Below are 21,458 nucleotides of genomic sequence, written 5' to 3'. Positions count from 1 at the left end.
AATGTTGTTGTTTTTTTCTTTTCAAGATTTCTACAATGTTTCAATTTGTTTAGATTTTTTTTTTCCTGGTCAAAAGTGGCTTGCTTTTTGTTTCTTTTCATAGAGTCTCTGCTTGTGGGTCCACAACTTATTGCTCCCATCCCTGTGGCCAGTGTTGACTGAACTTTGCATTGGTGCCCACCACAGAAAGAGCTGGCCCTGCTTGACCTTAACCTTTCACCATGAAGGTATCAATGACCTAAGAAAAACTGTACTTCCAAGTGCAGATTGTATTTTAGAAATAAAGTTATATGACCTTACATATGTAAAGTAAAGTTGTAAAGATTTTTTTTTTTAATGTAAAGTTGCTTGTACATTTTTCTTTGGAGTTTATCATAGCTGAAACTCAATTTTCTCTCCCAAAAATTGAGTTTCGGGATTTGCAATTTTGTAAAACAAGTGCAAAACCTAGATTTACTGTATAATTATATTTTGCATCAATAATGAATGCTTTGGGCTTTTTTTTCTTGCAAATGATGCAATCATCAGTTTTTTGTGGGGAAGCATTGGTTTAATGTGTTTTGTTTTAAATAAAAAGTACAAATACAACACAAATTTCAAAGGTCAAAATAAAAAAAATGTGGGCTTCTATATTTTTTCAATTAGTGAAAAGTTCAGTTAAGAGCCATGCATATGAGTGCTAGCATAAATGTAAACATGCGTAATATAGAAAAAATATGATTTTATTGCTACTTAGCAGTAAAAGTCTTTATATGAGTGCACTCTACCAGCAATGTATTGTGAGCTAAAGGTAAAGAACTAGGAATCCATGTGAAATCAAGTCATGTGATTCTTAGCAGCTGCGCAAGTGGCTGTACCATTTTTAAAGCAATAAAAAATGGTTACAACAGCATTCATTTAGATACAAATATTAGCATGAAACCCAAATTTACAAGTGTCTGAGTGCAAATAGTTTGATATGTTATGCTGCAACACAATATACAGGAGCAAACAATATACAAAAGAGTTTAAAAACCAGGTCCTCTATTTCTTACAATTTAGCCTACCTGGAGTGCCCATAATTGAGACTTTACATGTCCCAAAAATATATTGTCCTGAAATGGTTTGACAAAGACTGCCCTTTTCCTTAGAGCTTCTATTGACCCAACATCAATTAACGTACAATTTACACTCATGAGTAACGTTCTAGCTTCACTTGGCGCATCATAAAAATATTCTCATTGAAGGGCGTGTTTTTACCATACCAACAAGAGAAATCAAAGGAACTTCAACAGTATTTTCCTTTACACCATGTTGAAAGCAACAAAATTGTTACTCTTGAATGTTTCAAAGAAAGATTGTGTCCATTTTCTGCAATTTGTGAATGCTAGAGGCAAGTATTTATTTTTTTAAACAAAGATTGTTTCCTGTACTTTTACAGTTACTTGAATCCTAGCAGGTTGCCTCTCTATTTTTCTTCAAGGTAACAATTTATTTAAACTCTTAAACTACAACCTATGATTAAAAACCCAAAGAGATATTACACCCAGTGAGGGCTGCCACTGAGTGGCACACCTGAAGTAAAGGGGTACACCACTTTATACACACCTTTATTTCTAACTGCATTGTGAGTGGTGGGTCTTTCTTTAATGGAGGAGTCATTTTCTAAACTGCTGTCCGAACCAGCTGAACTTCTGGTGTCGTTCACCCCCCTGCTCGCTCCAGAAAGACGACAACAACGACTGAAGGGCGGAGTGGAGATCATCTCGTGCAGATATGACTGACTGAAGCTGCAAGGACTTAGTCTCTACTCCCTTCCTGGACAGGTCAGTGACCAACTCATCCACCACCTTGGTAGAGGAGGAGATCAGCTCTCTGTAGCTGCTGAGATCAGGATTTCTATCCATACCTGGAAGAACAGAAGTCAATCACACATGCACTTTTTTATTAAATGATCACACCTCTGTAGTGCACTGCAAAATTAGGCTTACCTACTTGACAAAAGAAATTAATCAGTTGAAAGAGGGAATGATGAATATAATTTCTGACAACCTCTGCAATCACCAAATCTCAAGCAAATAGTGCACCACTGTTGGATGAACAGTACTCCATCCCTCCCTTTCCAGGCATGAAGGACCGATGCCAAGGCATACGGATACAGTTCTAGCCACATGTGTTGACCTAACATCTCACTAAGATACTGTTTGTCAGATTTCCTCTATAATTTGACAGTAATTTGTGCTTGCTCCTGATGAGCTTCATTTGCAAGAGTCAACCAGTTCGGAGATTTTTTTAAAAATTCCTAAGAAATGTGCAATTTCAAAGAGTCACCTCGCAGGGCTGTAGACAGACAAGACTGCATCTGTTGGATGGCCAGGGTTAGCTGGAACAGTTTGGTCGACGTAGTCCTCAGCCTCTGTAAATGAGCGAGTAAGATTGCATCTTCCTCCTCTTCATGCGCCTCTTCATCATTTTCTTGCTCCTGTTTGAAAATAGAAATACACCCAGAATGACAAATAATGAGTAAGACACAACAAAAAGTCGGATTTTAGAATGAAAGTCTTTGATATCAACTAAGTTCAATACGGCTTCTTTAAACATGCAAAAAATGTTGCTTTAATTAGACCTTAACAGGGTTTTTTTTCACCACTTTATATAAAAATAATTACGGTACATTCGATAATTTTAGCAATTCACAAAATTGGTGTTTTCCACTCAATTTTTACATGAATAAAAGCCAAAAACATGCAAAACAGAATGCACATGCAAGAAATGAAAGCAAATAAACTGCTGTTTGGTTTTTCTGTAAACTCTTAATGACTGTTAAACTGATAGAAAGACTTAAGAATGAAATATACAAGCCATAAGCTGCTGGTAAATATAATTTTAATTTCTTTTCACTGTATTCTCATATTATTGCTTTTTATTATTGCTAAAAACAAACAAGAAGTAGCAGAAGGACCAAACAGGCAAGCATTATCAGTGTGTCCATCCAACGCAAGAAAAGGGATTCATATTATATCTTGATTCTCTTCTCAATGTTTCTGCAATTTTCCCTTTGCTAATTTTTGGTCGATACATAATGGCAGTAAAAATAAGGAAAACAAATACATGCGGGACATATTGAAATGTCTCATGGTGAACACAATAGCAACATTTTGCGCAACAATCGTAAAAAAGAATGGTCTCAATACGAACTGCATCCGTACCAAAAATTGTCACTAACATTTTGTGAGATAAAATCTGATTCCATAATTTCCTTAACATGTCCAATCTTGACAACTAAAGCAACTAAAGCTGGGTCTGGTTAACTTACAGTGTTGGGGCAAATGTACTCTACCAAAAAGGGGCCAATGCTACCTTTGTTGCTTTAAGAAAATTAAAGTCCTGGCAGCAAAGGAAAAAGCCTGCAAACATTATAGAAACACATTAATCTCAAAAAGAATAAGAAAAAGGCTCACTTCATACAAGAGGGATCTCCATCCATACTCTCTCTAAGCAGAACACTGTGCTGCATACATGTCCACAAGATCTCATGACATAGGTTATAACTCAGCTTTATTTAACTGTGGGGGGTGCCTATAAGTGTCCATTACTGGTTCAACAAAACCACTGGCTAGTTTGTGTGGCTAAGATAACTTCAAACAAGCCTGTTAGCTGTAACTTATGCCACTTCATTCACCACATTTATTACGTTGACTACTGTCGAGGGTGAGTGCGCAGAGATAAGCTTAGAGAGCATTGAGCTTTACAGTAGCAATAAAGTTTGAGTGGCATCTTTAACAGGGCTGTTGTGGGAGTGGGTGTTAATCTATTTCATTTAATCTCATGTCAAGGCAGAGGAATTGTTTCAGCTGACTGTGCAGAGTGCCATCCGATTCCAGCTTCAAAAAGCAGCTGCTAGTGGTTTTTGGGATGGCACATACACTTGTATGTGCGTTTGCAGAAACTCACCGAAATATGGGACTGAATGTAGCTCTGCAGGGCACGAGACATATCAAGAGTTTTGGATTTTAGACTCTGTAAGACCTGGAAGCAGAGATGAAAGGCATCAAAGGCAGAACCTCACTCAGATTTCCTTCGGTCAGCCTACAGGTCAGTCATGTCAAATTACGTGACATCAATCAGATAATTTCCCGCTACAAATGAATGTCTGATGTCTCACTGGGTTTCTGGGATAGGCCAGCTGAGCATCCCTGAGCGTTTCCCTGGTGATGGCAAGGATTTCCTCCAGGAGAGAGCGCACACCCTTTCTGGTTCCCCTCAGCAGACAGCTCAAAAGTGATTGCTGAAAGCATAGAGCATTAAAGACAGTGAACATGTGCATGGACAGTGGACAGCTCCAAAAACTATAAATGCGTAACCAACAAAACGGTAGAGAAAACAAAGATGTAGCAAACATCCCTGATAGTCTGGAGCAGAGCCTGAAGAGGAGGACTGGCTGAATTAAAAGTGTTGCAAAACTATTCAGTTTGACCTCAATCCCAAAGTGATACTGCTTAGAATAAAATAAAAATTCACTCTTCCATCTCTATTGATTATGGAGATTGTGGATTTTTTTAATTACTATCATTTGTTTATCAAGAAATTATATAAAGTTGTTTATATTATATGCATTTTACACAACTTACAGTACTACTCTTTCTCTACTTTTTTAAACATGTAAAACCCCATACAAACATAACAGAAAGAAAGAAATAATTGAAAAAAAGAAGAAAAAAGATATTATTCTACACATTGAGAATAAATGGTCTCTACTTGAAAGTAAATTTTGCTTGACCCTTGACTGTTTGAGAAGTTTTTTCTGTTTTCAAAATGTTCCTGCAGTGTGAAGCCATTGCCATGTGGATGGAGGTAGAGATTTTCAGAAGAGTAAATACAGTGTCTAGCGAGAAGAAAACAGAAAGCCAAAATCTTATGGTTCAACGTGATCACTGGCACTCTATATATAGCTATGAATGGATCACTTTGGATCTGGGTTCTAAAAATCCCCCTGAGAGTGCAGAAAAGAAATTACTCCAGAATTTGTACAAATTTGGGCAAAAAAAAAAAAAACATATTAAGTTTCAAGGCCTAACAACCAGAAGATCAACAAGACTCAGCAAGGAAAGTTCGAAAATTTGGAAACAGTGATGAGATAGTGTCTAATTTGGAAGCAGAGAAACAAATGAGAAGGAGACAGGGTAAATTTTGAGGGAAACTCTGAAACAAAGTAAAAATAAATAAATAAAAAATCCCTGTAAAGGTCTCTCTTGGTTTTAATGCCTCTCTCGTGCCAAGCGGCATTAGTAGCACCGAGGAAGTAGATGATTTCTTAACAAAGGCATTTGGTTAGAGGGAGACACAAATTCAAAATGGGACCTAAACTGACAAAATCTTAAGAGTAGAGAGCACAGTGAGATGTGAAGTTACAGAGGATAATTTAATAGGCATCAAATCATCATTAGATAATTGAAGCTGGCGAAAAAGACAAAAATTGATTGAATAAATTTGTGGATTTCTACTTCCACATTATTCCAGACTAAAATTTCAAAATTTTTCCATGAGCATCATGTTTCTCCAAATTTAACACAAAATGCCACTTTTAAAAAGGCGTTTTCTGCTATTGTCTGCTACAGAAGCGAACATAGCAGCAATCATAAGGAATCTTTAACCACTCTTCATGGGCAAAGGCCTTCAGTTTATCAATATTCTTGTGTTTAGGTGCTGCTCCGGGTTTTTTAAGAACCTGGCAGAAATTTTTATAGGGATCAAGTCAAGCAACTGAAGCGAAGCGAATCTCCAGTATGGGTTCCTAAAGATCCTGTCTTCCCACAATCTTTTTATTTTACTAGGCTGTTGTTAGTGCGTGTTGGGGTGAGAAAAACAAGCTTTTTGTTTAAATTAGGTTTCCTGACATTAAGGAGGTCCTGAATATCAATGAAATCTGAAATCTCTGTTCACCACAACTGCAGAGTTCAGAAGATGATTTTTAAAAATGGCAAAATTTCAAATACAGCAGCAATTATACATAATTCCACAGCAGTTGTTTTAAAGCCACATACTGCAAATCCATATTATGTGGGGATTTCTAGGTAGAATTGATTTTAAATTAACTGTGAGCATCCCAACTTCCAAACACAGGAAAGCTATCACAGGTATTATTTATGATGGTTTTAAAGAATTACGACCAGTTTTGACTCAGAAGAAGTTTGCAAAAATCCATAGATTTTTGATCATTAAAGCCTGGGGGATGTATATTGTAGAAAGAATAACCACACACATATGCAGCACCAGCTGCTAGAGTAAGTTTGCTCTGTCCCAACTTGAAATCAGTGAATAGTCAGCTGTGACTGTTTTTATCTCCGAACATAAAGTGAGATATCCTAACTTTATCATGTAAAATCTCTTAAAAAGACTCAGTGAAGGTGCTGAAGGTGGAAATTAATGCTTCCTTTTTTTAAAACATTTACATTAATGGCAGATTTTAGCATTTAAATGCAAACTTTAAAAAAAACATGGTGATATTCAGCACAGGTAGTTTAGCTGAAAGGCCACTCAGAAAGCCTGATTACAGTTTTTGAATGAACAGAGAGACTTTAATATTTGGAGACATGTGGTCTGATGACTAATATTGAAGTATTTGGCCATAATGACCATAGTTACACTGGCAGGAAAATACGGCAGTTTACAAGCACAAGAACACTCTCACCACTGACGCCTCGGGGTAACAACAGGATGCTTAGCTGCAGGAGAGACTGGTCCATTTAATAAAACAGATGCCATCATGAGAAAAGAACCCCATGTGCAAATATTGAAATACTGTATCATCTCAAGACCTCAGCCAGGAAGTTGAAGGTTGGCCACAAAGGGGTTTTCCAAATAACTGTGACTATAATCGTACCACTGAATTAGTCACCAAGTGGCTCAAGTATAACAAAGTCAACATTTTGGAAAGGGAATCACAAAGCTCTCATTTCAGTCCCATAGAAAATTTACATCCAAGAAAGACACTTTCAAATTTGGCGCAGTTACATGTGTTCTGTCAGGAGGAATGGTCCAAAACTCCAGCAAACTACTGTGAGCAGCTTACAAAGCAAAACCTTAAACATTTGCTGTAAGTCATATAGACTAAAGGGTGTTCTACCAACCACAGAAATGTAAGAAAAAAATGAATTTTTTTGTTTAAAAGTTATCTCTATTGTCATTTGGGAATTTAGAACATCTGGTTTGAACTGTTTGAACTAGGTTTATGTGTCACTGCTTTCTCCTGCTTCATCAAGGCAGCAACAACCATGAACCTCTTATTATTTCTTCATGCAGATCAAAACATTTTGTACATAAATAATAATTTTTAAAAAAAAGATATAAGTATCCAGATTATTAACAACTAAGGTGTAATGTCTTAACTGCTCTGGCTATCCACAAAGCTTTTACTACTTTTCATTTTCTGTGGATCAGAAGATAATAGAGTATTACAAGAGTTACCTTGCCTGTGGCCTGATTGCCAGGAGCCGTAACACTGAGCGGCATGCCCGTCACCACCGCCAGCTGGGCAAGCACTAGCATCGCCGCATCCAAGCACTGACTGCTTTTCCTCCGTGCTTCCTTCACCATTGATGTGATCTCAGATTCACAACCCTGAATTGAGAAAAACAGTTTTTTATTTATTTACATCCAACATCAGGCTAGCATAAACAAACAGATGGAATTAAATTTAATTTACCAGTGAATCAATGAGAGTCAACACAACGGTTGATGAAGTCTGAAGGGTCAGTAAATAAATTAAAATGGTGGAAAAAAACATATCAGGGTTTAGGGGTAAAAATTGTCTGTTTAGGTGCCAAGAGTTGTCAAGAATTTAGATTTTCTTTCCATATATTCATGACCTGTGTGGAGCTCAAGGCTGAGAATTCCCTCTGCTTTGCCATTTCCATAGACAGAGCTCAAACAGCTCAGAGCTAAGACCTGTCAGTCAGATCGGCATTTTGATAAGCCGCCGTATGTCCAAGCTACGCCTAATTGAAGACCATTTTGTCAGCTTAAATTTTGCCTTTTATATGAAATGAAAATACCCAGAAACCTCCATCCCAGTTTTATGTCACTATGTGGATTCACCTGAATAAGCATTTGGAAGAATCCTCCCATTTTCTTGACTTGGCTTTTAAGTTCTTCAGCAGTCGAGTACAGCAAGCCAGAGGAGCGTTTAACAGTGGCCAGCCACTGCATGGCAACAAACACGGCGGTCTCTAATGCCGTAGTGGCCTTGATCAGTTCAGTCTGGGCTGCCACGCTGCACACAAACACTGCAGAAGGATGAGCAATCAGAAAAGTTTGATTAAAATAAAACCCCAACACTTAAAAGTTGAACAAAGAACTTTCATAATATTGCATAAATGATTGTTTGAAAAATCAGTTGACGCTCACCACTGTCTTGGCTGTCATCATCTAGACTCTCATACAAGTCAGATATAGTTTGGACAGCCGTGTATACCAGATTCAGATCAGACATCAGTCTGTCTGCCAAGGTCTCTTCTGTCTCGCTGCAGCTTCGCAGACGAGCCAAGGACCGGCCAATGAGCTCCTTGCAGAGGCTGGGCACAGCGGGTTCTGTGGTGCTCGTTAGGTTGGAAGGAGGTTGGACTGATCCACATATAAGCCCTGCAGTGCAGACAGGAGGAGTAACAAAAATAACCAGCGTCACTGCAAGTTCCTACAAGTTTCTCTTAGTTATTCTAAAACAATATAAAACCTTTTGAAGATCATGATTTAACAGTAAAACCTATATTAATTGTGAAAAATAGCTTCTATCAGTTAAATAACACTTTGTTCATCTATGACTGTTTTTTAACTCTAGCATGTAAGCTATGTGCTTTTATATTCAATTCAACTACAATTCACTATGCAATACAGTGCCTGCTGCAACTACAGGTTTCAGCCATCTAATGAAATTCCTGATTTTCACTCCAAACACAAACAAAATACCTTCTTTTCAGTGACAGCTGACAGTGGAAACGCTAACAAGAACAACTTGGTGTCAGTTCCCTTAAACCACAAAAAACCTGTTTAAGGAACAGGTATTGTTTTATAGAAATTTGCAGAGAAGGATTGAAGAGCTCTTCAATGCTGTGCTCAAAATTAAATTAATATATGTACACATTTTAAATTTTATGCATTTAAAAAATGCTTAAGATCTTTTCTAGATCTTAAACATCATCAACATAGATCATACCTTTTTTAAGGTAATTTATTTTTTACAAAAAATACATTTTTATTTTATTGGTACAACTCAAGTTTAGCCCGGATTTTGCAAGCGCTATAACATTTTTTAAAATTCTTTACAAATTTGTTTTTCACAATATCTTTTTATTAAATTACAATATAATTTACATTCAGTCAAAAAAAGCAATATGACTATTTAAAGTACTAGTCAGCTCCTAAAGTTCACGGAATTTTTAAACAACTGATTTGTTATCAAGCATCTTACCAGCAGATTGTGAGGAGTTGGTGAGGCTCTGAATGGGATGAACTCGGATTTCATACAGACGTCCAGAGATTCGCTTTGTCTTCAGAAGGCTTCGGCTCCTGAAGTTCAACCAAACATAAGCTGTTTAAGTTCACAGCCAACTTCAAATTAATCGTTTTGAGACATTTTGGGAATAATATAACTGAGAACTGCAATCATGAGGGTAATGAAAAATTAGCATTTTGGTTAAAGGGAGAGAGAGAGAGAAAAAAGACATACCCAGATTTCAGTTAAAGAGAGAGAGAAAAAAAGAGAGCAGGGATCCTAGTAAAGTTATGCTGCATACACGTACATCCACTAAAGTCAGGAAGAAAAGCAGGATGGAGCCACAAACTGTGTGTGAATTGTTTCATTTGGCTGGATCTGGTGGAGAGCTGGGCACCACCAGAACTTTTTGCCATGAAAAACAACACTGTGACAGGAAAATGTTAGATGTTTGTAGTTTCCTTGAGTTGTGAGTGAGTGGGGGTGCACGCGCATGTGCTTCTATCTACATGTTTTGTTTTTAAGGCATGAAGTCTGACAGAAGGAAACTTCAATCCCCCTTGATTTAAACACCATGTTCTGACCTGGTGGACAAGAGACTGAATAAAATAAAAACCAAATGAACCAAAAAGGACGGAAAAAATGTTACCAGCAGTTTGCTGATTACACTTTTTAAGAATGACAGGATCTTGTGTAAAACATGTGTGTATAAACTTCATTACTTCCATGTATACACAATTTGATTGTCAAAAAACATTTCTTTTGCTTGAACATTGTTGAAATAAGAGTTTAATTGGCCAGCAAAAACCCAGATGAGATTAAACAGCGAGTTGGAAACATGCAGAGGGAAGTTTGGAAGTTTTTCTCCCAACATAATTTGTATAACTAAAGCTAACTACTTCCTGCAAAAACAAGATGCAAACAGAGGGTCTGCAGGAGATGGATAATTACCTTCGGCGAGAAAAGGAGGAAGTGGAAGCAGAGGAGACTAATATATCTTGCTCCCACTCATCATCAGGGTCATAAAACACATCGTCATCTTTAGAGGTGGAATCCCCCTGCGGAGAGTAAAGCAGTGCTGACAAGCCCGGTCTCACTTACTCAACTTAATGAGAAAAGCACGGCAAAGTGAGGCTGCAACCCTCCATCAGGCATAAAACAAGCCAATCTGGACTGTAAATAAGGTCAAATGGCAGGGAAATAGGCAATTAAGTGAGAGGTGATGTCAGTCTCTGATTATGCAGAATGAGGAATGGGAAAGTTGGGAGTCTGCACATGTTTTTCTCAATACACAGCATGTAATGTCTCAGTAAAACTCCTTTCAATTGCGGTATGAAATCTTCTGTGAATTTAGCAGCATATTATGGACCACAGGAAGAGCTTTAAATTCAAATCATAGACAAAAGAGAATCCTAATTAAATAATCCTGAAAAAGCAGAGGCAACTTGATATGGTCAAGAAAAGAAATTGCAAAACAAGTGTACACTTTGATGCAGACAAAGAGTCAGCTAATCTGCTAAAACAAAAAAAGGCTTAAAATTACATCAGAAAAATCAATTTCAATGAAGACCAACCTGTTCCAGCTCTCTCATCACAGCCATGTTGTTCTGGAATTTCTCCAAGCTCCAGAAAGTGGAGATTCCCAGCTTTGTGTTTTGAACACGTACTTGAAGCCCGCCTTGCTGGGTGTTCTCAGTCTCAGAGCTTTCATGTCTAAAACAAAAGAAAAATGACAACAATGATAGCTAATCTACACAGATATGACATCTGCTATACAAAGGATTTTAAAACTGAAGGCTGCAATTCAAAATATTATACAAAATGTTTAAATATATGCAAAACCCATGTACTCTTAATCCCCATTTTGATGGTAACCCTCTGTAAAACTTTCCAGACTGCATCTTTCCCACCTGCTGAAGAGAGTGTGTTTCTTCAGCTTAACGCTGATTTTATTGGCCTCCTCAATCATCAAGGACAGCTTCATGGCATCCCAGTGTGGAGAAGCTGCAAAACAGAAATAAAACACCATGACATGACACCAGGCTTTTGAAAGGTTTAGACGCCCAAAATTCCATTTCTTATTATGCCAGCTATATTACAGAAGTTTATAAAACATGAATGCACCAAGTAACCTTGCGCTGTGGATTTGATCAGATCTCTACCAACTAAACTCAATGCTTCCTGTTTAGATAATGAAATAAAAAGAAAAAAATATATTCACTATATTGCATGACTTTGGATGAAATACACCCCTTTCTTTCTCCTGAACCAAGGGACAAAAATATGAAAAAGGGGGCATTAAGTTTTTAAGTATAAGAATCTTAAAAAGTTGTCCTCCTAACTTAATGAGACACGTAATGATAGCAGCTGTTCCAACTAACCATTTCTGGTAGTTTGTTTCTCCCTAAGAGCCATTTTCTTCTGCATCTCCTCCAGCTCCTTGCTGATCTTCCTCTTTTCTGCCTCCAGGGCATCTACAATCTTTGCTTGGCAAACTCTTTGTTCTTCTATAGCCTGCAGTGAGTCAGAGCAAAGTAAACAATGTTACACACATCAGGCCATAACATTTAGCCTTAAACCAGGCTATCGCATAGCTCAAAACACACCCCAAATGACCAATTAATTAAGAAGATCAAGAGTAAGGATATTTATTTAAACTTATGCTTGTTTCTATAGTCAAAAATTAAGGGAATTGGAGATTAATAATAGCAATAAACTTGCTGTACTGAGCTATCATATGATAAAGCAAAAGCATGAAAAAAATAAATAAAAATCTTATGTAAAATACAAAAATAAAAGTCATAGAGAGATTTACTTGCAAGTTTATAAATATTGGTTTAGGCTATTTCTTCAATGTCTTATTCTAAGACGATATTACACAAAGAAAAATATAATTTTGTAAAAACAATATAGAGATTTATTTCCTCTCTACCTCTAAGAAAGGAGATACATTTAAATTTCAACAAAAGGCCAGGTGAGGGCACAGGGACAAAAAGACCAAGTCTGTACATATAAAAACAAATTTATCTTTTCTTTTCCTGACCTGAGCTTCCATGTGGAGACGGAGGCGTCTCTTCTGGGAGTCCACCTCCTTTTCCAGCTCCAGCTTGGCTATCTTGAGCTCTGCCATCTGGCTAGCCACCCTCTGCTGATCTCTCTCTTGCTGACGCTTTCGCTCGTTTTCCTCATTCTGAAACAAAATTACAAATGTATTAAACGTGACTGGTGTATGGTATGCACAGTTCAAATTAAAAGTACTGTTTAGTACATAATGTTTTTATTTAGTTACATTTTTCACATTTTTATTCGTTTGAAAAATGTTTCACCCTAACAGCTGAAAGTAATTTTAGGAATTGAAATTTGAGTAAAATTTAATTTGCAAAGAAATTAGTAATGAAGAAAAGTAGTTTAGCCATTTAGTATTTTTGCATATTAATGTTCCAACTTTCCTTAAAAACTCATGAAATCCTTTACCCGTCTCATCCCCCTGGTGGACAGTCTAAGTACTACAGTTGTCAAGCGCCAGTTTTATTTAGAAGTTAATCACGGGTGCACTTTTACCTTCTAAAGCAGAGCTTTCATGTGGCACAAAATAATTTTTTAAGATTACAGAAGGTTAAAAAAATATATTTTAATTAGGCTTTCAACTGTGATGAAAACGTGTATTAGTTTCTGTATCCTAGAGGTGCATTTGAGTGAATAAATTTGAATATGACTGAAAAGTTCATTTATTTCAGTAGCTCATTTCAATAAATTAAACATATTATAAAGATGAATTCCACACATTATGATGTTACCAAGCCTTTTATGTGTTATGACAATGTTTCATTTAAAGCTAATAAAAGGACAACATTCTCGCTCGTTTTCCTCATTCTGAAACAAAATTACAAATGTATTAAACGTGACTGGTGTATGGTATGCACAGTTCAAATTAAAAGTACTGTTTAGTACATAATGTTACTAAATGTTTTTATTTTTATTTTTTATTGGTCTGATTATAATATCCAGATCTTAAATGTTTCATTCTGAAACAGAACTGCAAATGTATTAAACGTTTGTAATAAAAAAATAAAAATAAAAAAAACATGTTTAATACAGGAATCTGGGCTTAGTGAAAAGCATGTTTAATGTCCGCTTAAATGTTTTTATTTTCAAAATGTGCTTTTAATCTGACAAACTGCATATTTCAGATACACCTGTGTGTTGAATATATTTCTTTATTTAATGTGGACTGTAATTAAATTGAGAATTCAAATTAATTTATGATTTTAATTAGGTTTGTATATAGAAGAATGGTATTTTGTTAAGATTTGTCAAAAAGCTTCTAATAAAATGTTACATCTTAAACTGTGCCGATTTCTGAAGATACAAGGGCTTTCTGAAAATTTAAATTGTAAAACATACCAGTTCTCTCTCCAAGGCTTGGATCCTATTTTCATAAAGGTTCTTCTGGTCAGAAAGCTCTTTTTGAGCCACCTCTTTTGCCATCTGAATTCCCTGCATCATCTCTTGTTTTGCCTTCAAATGAGCTTCTTCGATTTCTGCCTCCAGCCTGAGTTAAAAGTGAGTGATTTAAAGGAATTCTGACTTTACTTGTTAGTTTGTCAAATTAATAAAGAGTTCTTTAACACTCACTTTGCTCGCTGAGCTGCAAGAAGCTCATTCTTCGCAAATTCAAAGTCTTTTTGTCCATCCCCGGCTCCTGTCCAGCAAGATACCCGCTTTCCAGACTGCACCTCTGCTGGATGATTAAAGCGGAAGTAGTGGTCCCCACCAAGGATAACTCTGTCTCCCTGGATAGCAGATTTTAAAATAAATAAATAAAACATGAGATGAGAACAGAACCTTGTGCATAAAATTATTTTGTTGTCAACAGGATGTTTGCTTTGTTTTGCTAATTAATCCTTCGGATCGAGTTATACAATAAGGGAAGCAAATACTTTTCCGATACTTACATGGTGTAGTACAGTGGATTCATAGATGAGGTTCCCATTGACAAAGGTCTTTGCGTTATCCATAGGGATGATGCTGACCATATTGTGGATGTTACTTATGACACTTTAAATGGAAGAAAAAAAAGAAGTAAAAATCATATAACTCTAATTTAAACTCAAATGCAACATATTGATTGTAACTATTCACAACTTTTTCTTGTTTAGTTTTGCTGAGCAGAGTTTAACCTTTTTTTAACTGAACACTGTATTTCCAAACTACCAGGACTCTCACCAGTGCCGATCAGCAATAAGAGTTCCTGTGAGCTGAATGTCATGACTGGAGTCCGGCTTGAGCTTGCCCACCGTGGTTCGGCCCTCTTTGATCATATACAGAAGCATCTCTGACAGCTGGGGGTCCTCGTTCAGATTCACCAGGTTCGGAAGACGGTTGTCCACTTTGAAAGTCACACCTGCTTTCTGATTATATGAAATGTGAGAAATACTTGAGCTTTTTTTTTGCTCTGTCTTCATTAAAAGAGAAGTGTTATGTTTTCGTTTTAATTTGGGAGAAGAAGGAAAACAATAAAACATACCTGTAGCTCTTTGGTCTCTTCACGTTTGTGTATCTCTGCTTGCTCAAGTTTCTCTCTCCATGCTCTGACATAAAAATAAAATACACAATCACTTTATTCTAATGAAAGTGTTCCTTGCTTCCTTTCATATCTAAACTTTGATATTACTCTTAACTTTCAAAAACAATGAAGGTAAACCGTAAAAATATTAATGTTGTAATTACATTAATGCTGCAGCATTTGAAAGTAAGAGTTCTGTAAAAAGCTGTAAATATATTATTGTAAAACTGCTCTAAAGTAAAAAAAAAAACTTAAATAAAATAGCTAATAAACTGTAAAGAAATTTATAGCTCCAATACTCATATTTTCACTGTCATTGTACTGTAAATATGTCTCACAATTAACTGCTGGCATCCAGCTGGTGGTAAGTTACAGTGGAACTTATAACATTTCTACAGTAGATCTAAAAATATACTTCAGGATTACGAGAAACAAAGTTTAAGAAATGGTGTTAGAATGGTTGTAGTGATTCTGACCTGTTGGCCTCAACCATCTCTCTCTCTTGTTGACAAAGTTTACTCTTCAGGGTGCTGATCTCCTGCTGGAACATCCTGACTCTTTCCGGCTCAGTACCCTGGGAGTTCATCTGGGCAGAACGCAGTTTCTCCACCTCTGCCTTCAGCTCTAAAAATGCACCACAGTTTGGGCCAGACGGTTTAAATAAAAAGCTAACTAGCACTGAGCAAATATCAACAATAACAGAAAAATCTAATAAATAGACTGGAAAGAGTTGACTTTTTTTTCATTAAGAAGTATTCAGAATTTGTCAGCAACTTGTGCCGCAATCGCCACTGATTTGCTGCATAACAGTGTTCCAATTTGAACAGCAAGTCTCACACTGACCAGTGAGACAAGCTGCATCTGCAGCAAGAGCTCCCCTTAGTGCTGAAAACAGTGAACAGCAGCACAAAGGCCTCATGAAAAATAATACTTGCATGACAGTTAGCCGCCATGTGCAACTGACAGTGCATAAATAAGGGAAGGAAGCAAGGTTAGGGCCATGCTTTCATTTCAGCTGGAGAGCAAAAGAGGCGGTGAGAGATAAATGTGAGAGCAGGTTATAATGTGGGGAGGAGAAAAGGAGATGAAGATCAAACTTTCTGGAGTAAAAGTTCATAAGACTGAACAAAAAAAATTATCAAGAACAACCTTAACTACGGTAATAAAATACAATGTTTTCAGGTCTGTCAGCTACTAAGGACATACAGTATTTTTCTTAGCCATTAGTAGAATCAAACAGTGAATATACATGGTGCCAGTTTATAGCATAAAATGTGCTTCTAGAGATAAAAACTACACAAACACTTTGTTTCTATCTCTAAAATAAGTCTAAAGAAACAGTTGTTCAGATTGTGTAGATTAATCAAATAACATGAGCTAATTTGATTTTGTAAGTCCAGAAAGTCTGACCTCTGATCAGCTTGGCACTGGTGTCTTCATTAACTTTGGCCACGTTGATGATTGTGCGGGCCTGCTGAGCATAGCGCAGCGTGCTCAGGCTCTCCTCCACGTTAGTGCCAGCAGGGCTTACGGTGGCGATCATCGCCGTCTTGGAGTTACCTCCGAGGCTCTCCTTCAACAGCCTGTAAGATGAGAAAAAACGACTTTACAAAACAAAAACAATGCTCCAAATTCCTTAAATAAGCCTGAATTTGAAAGTGATTTCAGCTACTTTATGTTTTCAGAGAAATTGTCATGTCTTTCAGCACCCTTCAAGATTACCGATTCTCCTAGGACACATAAGGATTCATAATGACCACACAAAATAAAACATATTTTATTTTATAAGGGCGTAAGAAAATGGATGGATGGGTGGAATATGTGGGTCATGGCACAGAGGCCCATTTTTTAAGACATTTTTGAAAATGGGAAAGATAAGGGTTCATGGCTACTAGAAAAGAGTAATTGGTTGGAACTTAGCTATAGCATTGTGAGCAATCATTTTAAAAACAATTATAACTGTAATAAGAATCTTTTGAAAAAATGCACAATGAGGGGAAAAGGGAAAATATTTTAAAGTGGCAACTACAGCTACTGCACAGTGTGGCATCTTTGCATCACAGAATGTAAACAGCAACCATTTATTGTAAAGCTTTTGTAAACATTAGGGGTGCCAACAAATGTGAATGGCAGAATATAGTATAAAACTGCGCTGCTACTTCGACACCTGACAATATTTCTTATGTGGAAAGAAGCTAACAATGTTGTGTTTAATGAAGCTTTCTGCATCCTTACCATGTGAGAACAGACTCTCTGTATGGTATAAAAACCTTCTTCCTGGTGAGCACCTGTTCTGACAGAGCAGAGATTACCTTTCCGAGAGTTAGCAGGGATTTGTTGATGCTAGCACCCTCCTGTAATGTCACAAAAAAAAAGTTTACCTTTTAGTAGCTAATACAGAGCACACAGAACAGAAAAAAAATCTCTATAATAAATGAAAACTGGATTTTTTTAAAATCATTATATCAATGAAGTAAAAGCTGAGTCAAAGTTGGTGACAATGAAACAAACAAGAGTGTCATACTTTTTCTTTACACTAAAACTCTTGCTGAGTGCCACTCCTACTGAAGCTTCTTAATATCAATGAATTATAGTCATGTGACAAAACTGACTTAAGAAATTCACTTAAGAAATTAGATAAAATCTAAATTTTAACTAATTTGTAAAACGTATGTTTTACTCATTAAACATACGTAATTGAGAAAAAAAAAGGATATGACCATCATCCAGTATGACACCAGCAAATATGTTGCTTTTATTTCGTTAATTTATCATGCTATTTTATTACCTAGTTTTGAACTGCAATAAAAGACAATGAAGATAAGTTCCCAGACTGACAGCCTGAGTAGAAACACTACAAGACACAGATGCTAATATTACAGCAGTGCTAAAGAGGGAACATCCCAACATCTGTACTAACCCTGAGTCTCTCCCCAGATGTTTGGGCTGTGCGGCAGCGCTCGCTGCCCGCAAGGTCAACCAGGTTGATCCTGCTGCTGATGCTGTGGTCATGTTCCTCTCCCTCCACAAACTCAGTCTGAACAGACAAATAAATGAGTCACCAAATGATACATTAATGCACACATCAAAATGAATGTAAGCACACAGTGAAGACAGAATTGTGTACCTTAGTCTGGGTCATAACCAGAGTGAAGACAGAGTGAGACCTGGAGCTTTTGTCATTCATTCCTGTGGCTGCTGTAGCTCTCTGCTTGTTACCAAGCTCCAACCAACCCTTAAAAAAAAAAAAAAAAAAAAAAAAGAGACAAAGTGAATAATGAAAGATTCATACCAAATATTAACTTTGGAGACTTTTTTCAATAATAAGCAATATTCTTATTCAAACAAAATATTAACTCCAGCTTTCATTTTATTTTCCTCTTCAAAACAACCTTAAAGAGAAGAAAAACTCTACAATAGTAGTTCCAGCTTACCTGAATGTCACTGTAAGAGCTCACCACATTCCTTGAAAAAGTAACAAAATAAGCAGTTCATATGTATCATTTTTGTTTTTATTGGAATGAAATGAACATAAAAAGAGAAATGGTTCTCTTACGCAGAGAGCTCGGCAACATAAGGACCATGGACCGGATGCTCCCTCACCCTCAGCTGAAAAACAAGTGTGTTACATTTTCACTAATTACCTCACAATAACAGAAAGACATGTCCTGGTAGCATTTTGAGTTAAGCCAAACTTTTGATTTGGCATTTATTTCTTCTTTTAGTAAAATCTAAAAGCAAACACGTTAATTGTCAGATTGGAAAGCAGGATTTCAAAAATGTTAATAGAAAAATACATTTACAGCTGTTGCAAACTACTAACCGGCATCTTCTTCTGGTTTGGCTCCTCCCTTGTAACCAGCAGATCATGAATTTTTTCATTATACACCTCAAAGTAGCTCATCTCCACATGACATTTCACCTGAAAGGCCACATAGAATAGATTTTATGTTATGATACTTAACAGGATGGAAAACTTTCACAACTGTGGTGTTTTCCTGGTAAAATAATTTAGAAAAGGTCAATTAGCAATCTATTTCAGTGTGAATTTACCTCTTCGTCTTCCATTGAGGCCAATTTCATAAATAGCTCTTGGCAGAAACGTGGGATGACCCCAGCCTCCTCCTCAAAACCCATCATCCTGGAAAAAAAACAAACATAATCAAACCAAGCAAAGCAAAAGATTTACAAATTTCGTGAAGGCAAACAGATGAACTGACAAAAACTCCAAAAACACTCACGTGTATGATTTACCAGAACCCGTCTGGCCGTAGGCAAACAAGCAAGTGTTAAATCCTTCGAAGGCTCTTTGTAACAAAGGCCTGGCCAGGGTCTTGTACACAGTTTTTTGGCTGGCGAAGGTGGGGTTGTCTCCATCCACAGAGCAGAAAGAGAAGTCATATGTGAAGGAGTAGCTTTGCCTGGACTCTGGATGCTGGACACTTGTCTCCTGGCCGTTCATAAAGATGACCTGTGTGGCCTTTTCAGCCTTTTCTCTACAACACAGTAGAATATATAAACAGAGTGGAAAATGCACCTTGTCCTCATTTCCATTTCAGTGATAGTGTTTAAATAAAGAACAGCATTGTTGCAGGGCACTTTAAAAAGCATCAATGGTTTTAATTAGGACAGAAATCCTAACTGTAGAAAATAGTGTCCTTCAAAACTATCCATATGTCTTTAACTTTTTCAGATTTTTCTGACATTAAAAGGTCAGATATTTGTGTTTTGTTGAAATTTGTATGATAGACCATTTATAGTTGATGTCGATCTTTTTTTCCAAATAAAAATTTGAAAAATGTGGTGTGAAAATGTATTATATCCAGTTTTTTTCGGTTTACTTCTAGGATTGCTCTGAGTTTAGCTCCATCTTTCTTCCAAACAGGTCTTAACAGTTTTTCTCCCCCTGTTAAAGAAAATCAGCCCCACACACAATGCTGCAACCACAGTGAAATGGTGTTGTCAGGGTGATTAAGGTGTTGTTTTTTTCCAAAACACATAGCATTTTGCATGCAAACCAGAGCATCATCTTTTTTATAAGGCTTGTGACAAATTTCAAAGACAAATTCTTGCAGCTTTCTGCTTGTGGCTCTTCTAGAAATGCCAGATATGTAGAGTTCAATTCTGTAGGTCCTCCAGAATTGCCATGGTGTTCTTGGCTGCTTTTCTGATGTTTTCTTTGCCTAGCCAAGAAGTACTTACCATACCTTCCTAAGGTTGCAATTGTTCCATTTCCATTTTTTTAGGATTGTGTGGTGGTGTTCTGTGAGATGCTTAAAGCTTGGGATATTGCTTTATAACCTGCTTTAAACTTCTCCACACTTTATATCTGGTCTCTCTGCTGTATGCCTTTCTTTTCATAATAGGTTTTGTCCACTAATGTTCTCTAACAAAACTTTGAGGCATTCACAGAACAGATGCACATATTCTCAGATTAAATTACACACATGCAAAAAATCAAAAGGCATTTAGTAGGATTAGATTTTATTTATAGGTATACTTCTGCAGAAAACTGTTAATGTTTTTTGTTGATAAAAAAAAATTGAGAACCTGTTTTTATCACTCCACAAGTAAATTGTTAAGTAAAAGTCAGAATACAGTACATTGAAGAGTGTGGCTGTAATGTTTAAAAGTTGAAGTTTTTGCAAGGCTCTGAAGACAATATAATCCACAAACCTGGCACTGAAGGGTCGGACCCGGACAGCCACAGTCACTGCGCTGTTCTCCATCTTAAATGACTCCTGATGCCCCGCAGCCTCACATGGGTGACTCAGGGGTTGGTCAGCGGGGACTGGAGTGGACATCCTTGCAAAGGTGGCGTCCCCTTGTTGATTTGCGGTGGTGGGCTTTCTCTCCGGCACAACAGCGTGGCTTTTCTCCACACTTGAGGATACCTTGCAGACTCTTGGAGTTGGAACTGGTTTGGCGTTTTCTGCTTGTTCAGCTTTGGGTTTGGGCCTTTCCAAACTTGCAGATTTACCTACAACTTGCTTCGGTGCTTCTTTGCAAGCCAGTCTCTCGAAAACGTCCCTTTTAGCAGCAATTTTCTCAAACGGCGTCCTCCTGGTGGGAGTTTTAAATGTCTTAGTCGAATCATCTAGATGCCTGGATGCAAATGATGGCGTTTTGGTTTGCGCCCCGGGAGTTGCAGCTTCTGATCCCTTTATTTTTAATGGAGTTTCTTTTAAACTTGCCGATCTAAATAAACTCGCCCTGCCATTTGGTTCACTGAGTACTTTTGAAATTGGCTGTGGGTCAGCAGTAACGCTGACCCCACGCATGGTTTTATGCATGGAGGGCGTCCTGGTCCTTCGCTGTAGAGTCAATCTCTTCTCCGGAGCAGGAGTGCTGTTCTGGCTGCTTTCGGTCAACGATTTCTCGGCACCACTCTTCCTCCTTGACCTCCTTTGCAGAGTGAGTCTG

General features: G+C 37.2%; 1 protein-coding gene across 1 annotated transcript; it reads right to left on the bottom strand.

Annotated features, from left to right (window-relative positions):
• Positions 1-589: 589 nt before the first annotated feature.
• kif14 (kinesin family member 14) lies at positions 590-21,447 on the bottom strand. The gene is made up of 29 exons (XM_023339304.1): positions 20,712-21,447; positions 19,277-19,531; positions 19,089-19,176; positions 18,859-18,957; positions 18,592-18,644; positions 18,470-18,500; positions 18,163-18,270; positions 17,956-18,072; positions 17,271-17,389; positions 16,446-16,618; positions 15,512-15,659; positions 14,997-15,060; positions 14,696-14,880; positions 14,425-14,527; positions 14,105-14,262; positions 13,874-14,021; positions 12,513-12,659; positions 11,851-11,983; positions 11,380-11,473; positions 11,044-11,182; positions 10,421-10,527; positions 9,446-9,543; positions 8,386-8,619; positions 8,077-8,264; positions 7,447-7,599; positions 4,145-4,267; positions 3,934-4,008; positions 2,311-2,461; positions 590-1,888 (listed from the first exon to the last, which is right to left on the bottom strand). The coding sequence occupies exons 1-29, from the start codon at positions 21,326-21,328 to the stop codon at positions 1,638-1,640; spliced, it is 4,359 nt and encodes a 1,452-aa protein (XP_023195072.1). The 5' UTR covers positions 21,329-21,447; the 3' UTR covers positions 590-1,637.
• Positions 21,448-21,458: the final 11 nt, after the last annotated feature.

This window comes from Xiphophorus maculatus, chromosome 9, assembly GCF_002775205.1.
Source record: "Xiphophorus maculatus strain JP 163 A chromosome 9, X_maculatus-5.0-male, whole genome shotgun sequence".
NCBI lineage: Eukaryota > Metazoa > Chordata > Actinopteri > Cyprinodontiformes > Poeciliidae > Xiphophorus > Xiphophorus maculatus.
The sequence above is the reverse complement of the archived record's forward strand: the minus strand, read 5'-3'. Positions and strand labels throughout refer to the sequence as shown.

Bases quoted from the DNA above. Each gene is read 5' to 3' on its own strand.
- kif14 (XM_023339304.1), bottom strand. From the start codon at position 21,328: ATGCATAAAACCATGCGTGGGGTCAGCGTTACTGCTGACCCACAGCCA. The intron at 10,528-11,043 runs GTTGGTCTTCAT...TACTCTCCGCAG, and splicing joins TGATGAGAGAGCTGGAACAG to GGGGATTCCACCTCTAAAGA. The intron at 1,889-2,310 runs GTGACTCTTTGA...CTGTTCTTCCAG, and splicing joins TCTGTCTACAGCCCTGCGAG to GTATGGATAGAAATCCTGAT.